Raw genomic sequence first — 3,840 nt, 5'->3', positions numbered from 1 at the left:
TACAAAGCAAATAGAGGAAAACGAAGTAAAAAGAATAACTTTGTGACCATGGTGTGGGAAGATTTCTTCAGTAAGATCCCCAAAACTGCAAACTACAAGGCAAAAAAGAAATGATACATTTGACTAGAATAAAATTGAAGATTTCTGTTCACTGAAGAACACTGTAAAGTTAGCAGGAAAGTGACCAAGTAGGAGAAAGTATTGCAACAACTAACACCAAGAATATGTGACTAGCTAGCAAATATTAGGGACTCCTTTGAAGCAAAAAGAACAAGACAGCTGAGGAAGGGCAAAAAAATCTGATCAAGAAATTCATATTAGGCCCCCGCTGCGGGTCTCAGCAGCTCGGGCTGCGGGAGCGACGGCAGTGGCCAGGCAGCCCAGCCTGGCGAAGGCTCTCAGCGCGCCGTGGCCCGCAGGCACCCGGCACGCGCCCTCCCTGCCACCAAGATGCCCAAGAGGAAGGTCAGCTCGGCCGAAGGCGCGGTGAAGGAAGAGCCTAAGAGGAGATCTGCACGGCTGTCAGCTAAACCTGCTCCTGCAAAAGTGGAAACGAAGCCCAAAAAGGCAGCAGCAAAGGATAAATCTTCAGACAAAAAAGTGCAACCAAAAGGGAAAAGAGGAGCAAAGGGAAAACAGGCCGAAGTGGCTAACCAAGAAACTAAAGAAGATTTACCTGCAGAAAATGGAGAAACTAAAACTGAGGAAAGTCCAGCCTCTGATGAAGCAGGAGAGAAAGAAGCCAAGTCTGATTAATATCATATGCCATGTATTATCAGTGGTCCCTGTCTCCCTTCTTGTACAATCCAGAGGAATATTTTTACCAACTATTTTGTAAATGCAAGTTTTTTAGTAGCTCTAGAAACATTTAAGAAGGAGGGAATCCCACCTCATCCCATTTTTTAAGTGTAAATGCTTTTTTTTAAGAGGTGAAATCATTCACTGGTTGTTTATTTTTTGGTACAACCAGAAAATAGTGTGGGATATTGAATTATGGGAGGCTTTGACTGGCTTGGGTGTCAGCTTAACATTCCATAGATGGGGGTTAGTTTTTATATCCTATAATATAAAGCATACTAAATGGCAATATGGAGTCCCAGGCCTGCATTTAATGTCTTGAACATTTTAAATTACTTCTATTCCCATGTTGTTTTTTAGTAGACTTGTTTCCTAAAGAAAACCACTCCTTGATCATGGCTGTCTCTGTCAGAATTGCGTATACTCTGTAACATCTTTGGTCGTGGTGGTCCTGTTTTCCTAATAACTTTGTTAATGTGCTGTGAAGGATTGAAAATTTGAGTATGTAGTATATATGATAATAAATTGTGAATTGGTGGGACTTATGTAACAGTTTATCAACATTTGAAGATACTGGTACTTGATATCTTCTTAAGGAAAATTTGCCTCCAAATTTTAAGCTGGAAAGTCACTAGAATAACTTTTAAAAAGAATTAAATGGCTTTTTGGATTTTCAGTACGTATGTTAAGAATTGTGTACAAATTGAAATGTCTGTACTGATCCTCAACACAACCAATAAAATCTCAATTGCAAAAGAAAAAAAAAAAGAAATTCATATTAGTAAAATCTGGAAAAGTCCTTCCCTACAACAGCTACATGAAGAGAAGTACAACCATATAGGAAGCAGAGAAATGTGAAAAACAGTGAAGTGGCCCTTTAAATCTATCAGCATGGCAACAACTAGAAAGCCAGGTAACACCAACGTGCACAGCCCGCGCAGTGGGTGGAAAATCCGCTGAAGGTAGCTGATCTCAAAAGCCATTGGCAGTTCTAAACGACACCCAGCATGGCCAGCAAGCCCCCTCCTGGGCACACACCTCGAATAAACTCCCACAAAGATCCACAAGAGGACATGTCTGAATTGTTCATAACCCAGGGAATTCAAGACACCCAGTGTACCTGTCAGTAGAGAGAGGGAGCAAAAGCGATATTTAGTGGGTGTGTAGGGTGAAACACGATGCAACAGCCGGAAGTATGAAATAGACACATGCATAGTAGCATGAATTAATATTTAAAACAGTTAAGTGAAAAAAGTAAGAAACTGACCAAAAAGACATATATGGGTAAGTCTGTTTCTTACATAGGTAGATACAAAAGTAGACATGTAAATGCAGGTGTAGACATAGTAGAGAGAAGAAGGCAAGGACGGGGGTAAAATGGAAAGAAATAATGAAAAGAATAAAACAAATAAGGACCTTCGCAGACAAATGATGACAGTTTATGGGTACTGCAGGGTATGATTCACTCAATTCCCTGCATCTGCTGTCCAATAAAGAGAAAGAAAAAGGATGCACCCACTTGGAACCATTGGCCTGCCTGAGAGTTGCACTTCCACTCCTGTTCCATGGTCTAAAACAGCTTTTCACACATTCTCCTGCAGATTCCTGGACCCTTCTCCCAGAGATTCAGATTTGGCAGGTCTGACATGGGACCTGAGAGTTTGCACTCCCAGCAAGCAAGCCCCAAGGGGATGCTGATGCTGCTGTCTCTCCCAGAACAATACCTTGAATAGCAAGGAGCTAGACCTCAGTCCCCAAACCATACCTCACCTCAAGGGAGACTGGGAAATGTAGTCTGTCCCAAGAAGAAGAAGAAGGGTTTTGACACAGCCAGCAAGTGTCTGCCACATTGTCATATCCCTGCTCTCATTTAGGGTTCCATAGCACCCTGGACATCTCCCTCATGCCTCCTTCCCTCTTCCCTAATAGATTATAAATGACATGGGGCAGGGATCGTGTCCGTGTTCAGTCCAGTGCCTGGCACACGGCAGAGACTCAGTAAGTGTGTGCTGGTGCCCAGCTGGACATGCACAGTTTTTGAGCAAGGAAGTGATGATAAGAATCAGGGAGCCAGAAGAGAAATCTGATCAGCAACAGGGGAGGATGGATCAGATCAAAGCGGGAGTAAAGGAAGCTCAGGGGAGAGGTCTGGACTAGGACGGCTGGAAGGGGAAGGAAGGCTACCCAGTCTCCACCCACGGTGACACGCCAGTGCACTGAGCTCCTCCCAGCCACCACTCTCCCTCTGCCCCCACCCCTTCCCCACACCCTCTCCTCCAGGTGTATAAGGTTCAGAAAGTGCTCAGCAGGACAGCAAGCGCAAGACCACCTTAGACCCATGGACTAGCCTGGAATTGTTGGGAGATGGAAAGGAGGAAGGAACAGTCTGGAACAAACACTTGGTCCTGGAAGTTCAGAGTGGGTTAACCACATATAGACGAAGAGCAAGTTGGATGGATGCAACATGCTGCCTTGTCCCCAAAAGGTCAGGGCGGGGCCATTTCTGGGGATTGGGGAAGGTTAGTTGACACTTGTCTCTGAGGCTCGTTCTGTCCCCACACCTTCTTTTTGTCTTCTTTCTGTGCCCTATGCTTAGTGCTTCTGCTCAGAGAAGAGAATTTGCAGCAGCTTGGATGTTTGTGTCCCCCTCAAAATTCGTATGTTGGAATTCCCAAGGTGATGCTATTAGGAGGTGGGGCTTTGAGGGGATAATTAAGTCATGAGGGCTCCACCCTCATGAATGGGCTTAGTGCCCTTCTAAGAGAGACCTCAGGGAGCTAGCCAGGCCCTTCTACTGTGTGAAGAGTCAGAGGAAAGATGACCATCTGTGACCCATAAAGTGGGCCCTCACAGACACTGAATCTGCCAGCACCTTGATCTTGGACTTTCCAGCCTCCAGAACTGTGGAAAGACAGTTGTTTATGAGCCACCCAGTCTATGGTATTCTGTCACAGCAGCCCAGAGGGACAGCACCAAACCGGGAGCCTGTTCTCACCAGGCCTGTGGCCTTGGCCGAGTCACCGTATCCGTTTGATCTCAGTC

General features: G+C 45.2%; 1 protein-coding gene across 1 annotated transcript; it reads left to right on the top strand.

Annotated features, from left to right (window-relative positions):
- The first annotated feature begins 395 nt into the window (after positions 1–395).
- LOC123641006 (non-histone chromosomal protein HMG-14) lies at positions 396–1,339 on the top strand. Its single transcript, XM_045555429.1, has one exon. It carries the CDS (start codon positions 451–453, stop codon positions 754–756), a length of 306 nt encoding a protein of 101 aa, XP_045411385.1. The 5' UTR covers positions 396–450; the 3' UTR covers positions 757–1,339.
- Positions 1,340–3,840: the final 2,501 nt, after the last annotated feature.

Source organism: Lemur catta, chromosome 7 (genome assembly GCF_020740605.2).
Source record: "Lemur catta isolate mLemCat1 chromosome 7, mLemCat1.pri, whole genome shotgun sequence".
Taxonomy (NCBI): Eukaryota; Metazoa; Chordata; class Mammalia; order Primates; family Lemuridae; genus Lemur; species Lemur catta.
Note: the sequence above shows the minus strand (reverse complement) of the source record. Positions and strands in the feature narration are given on the sequence as shown.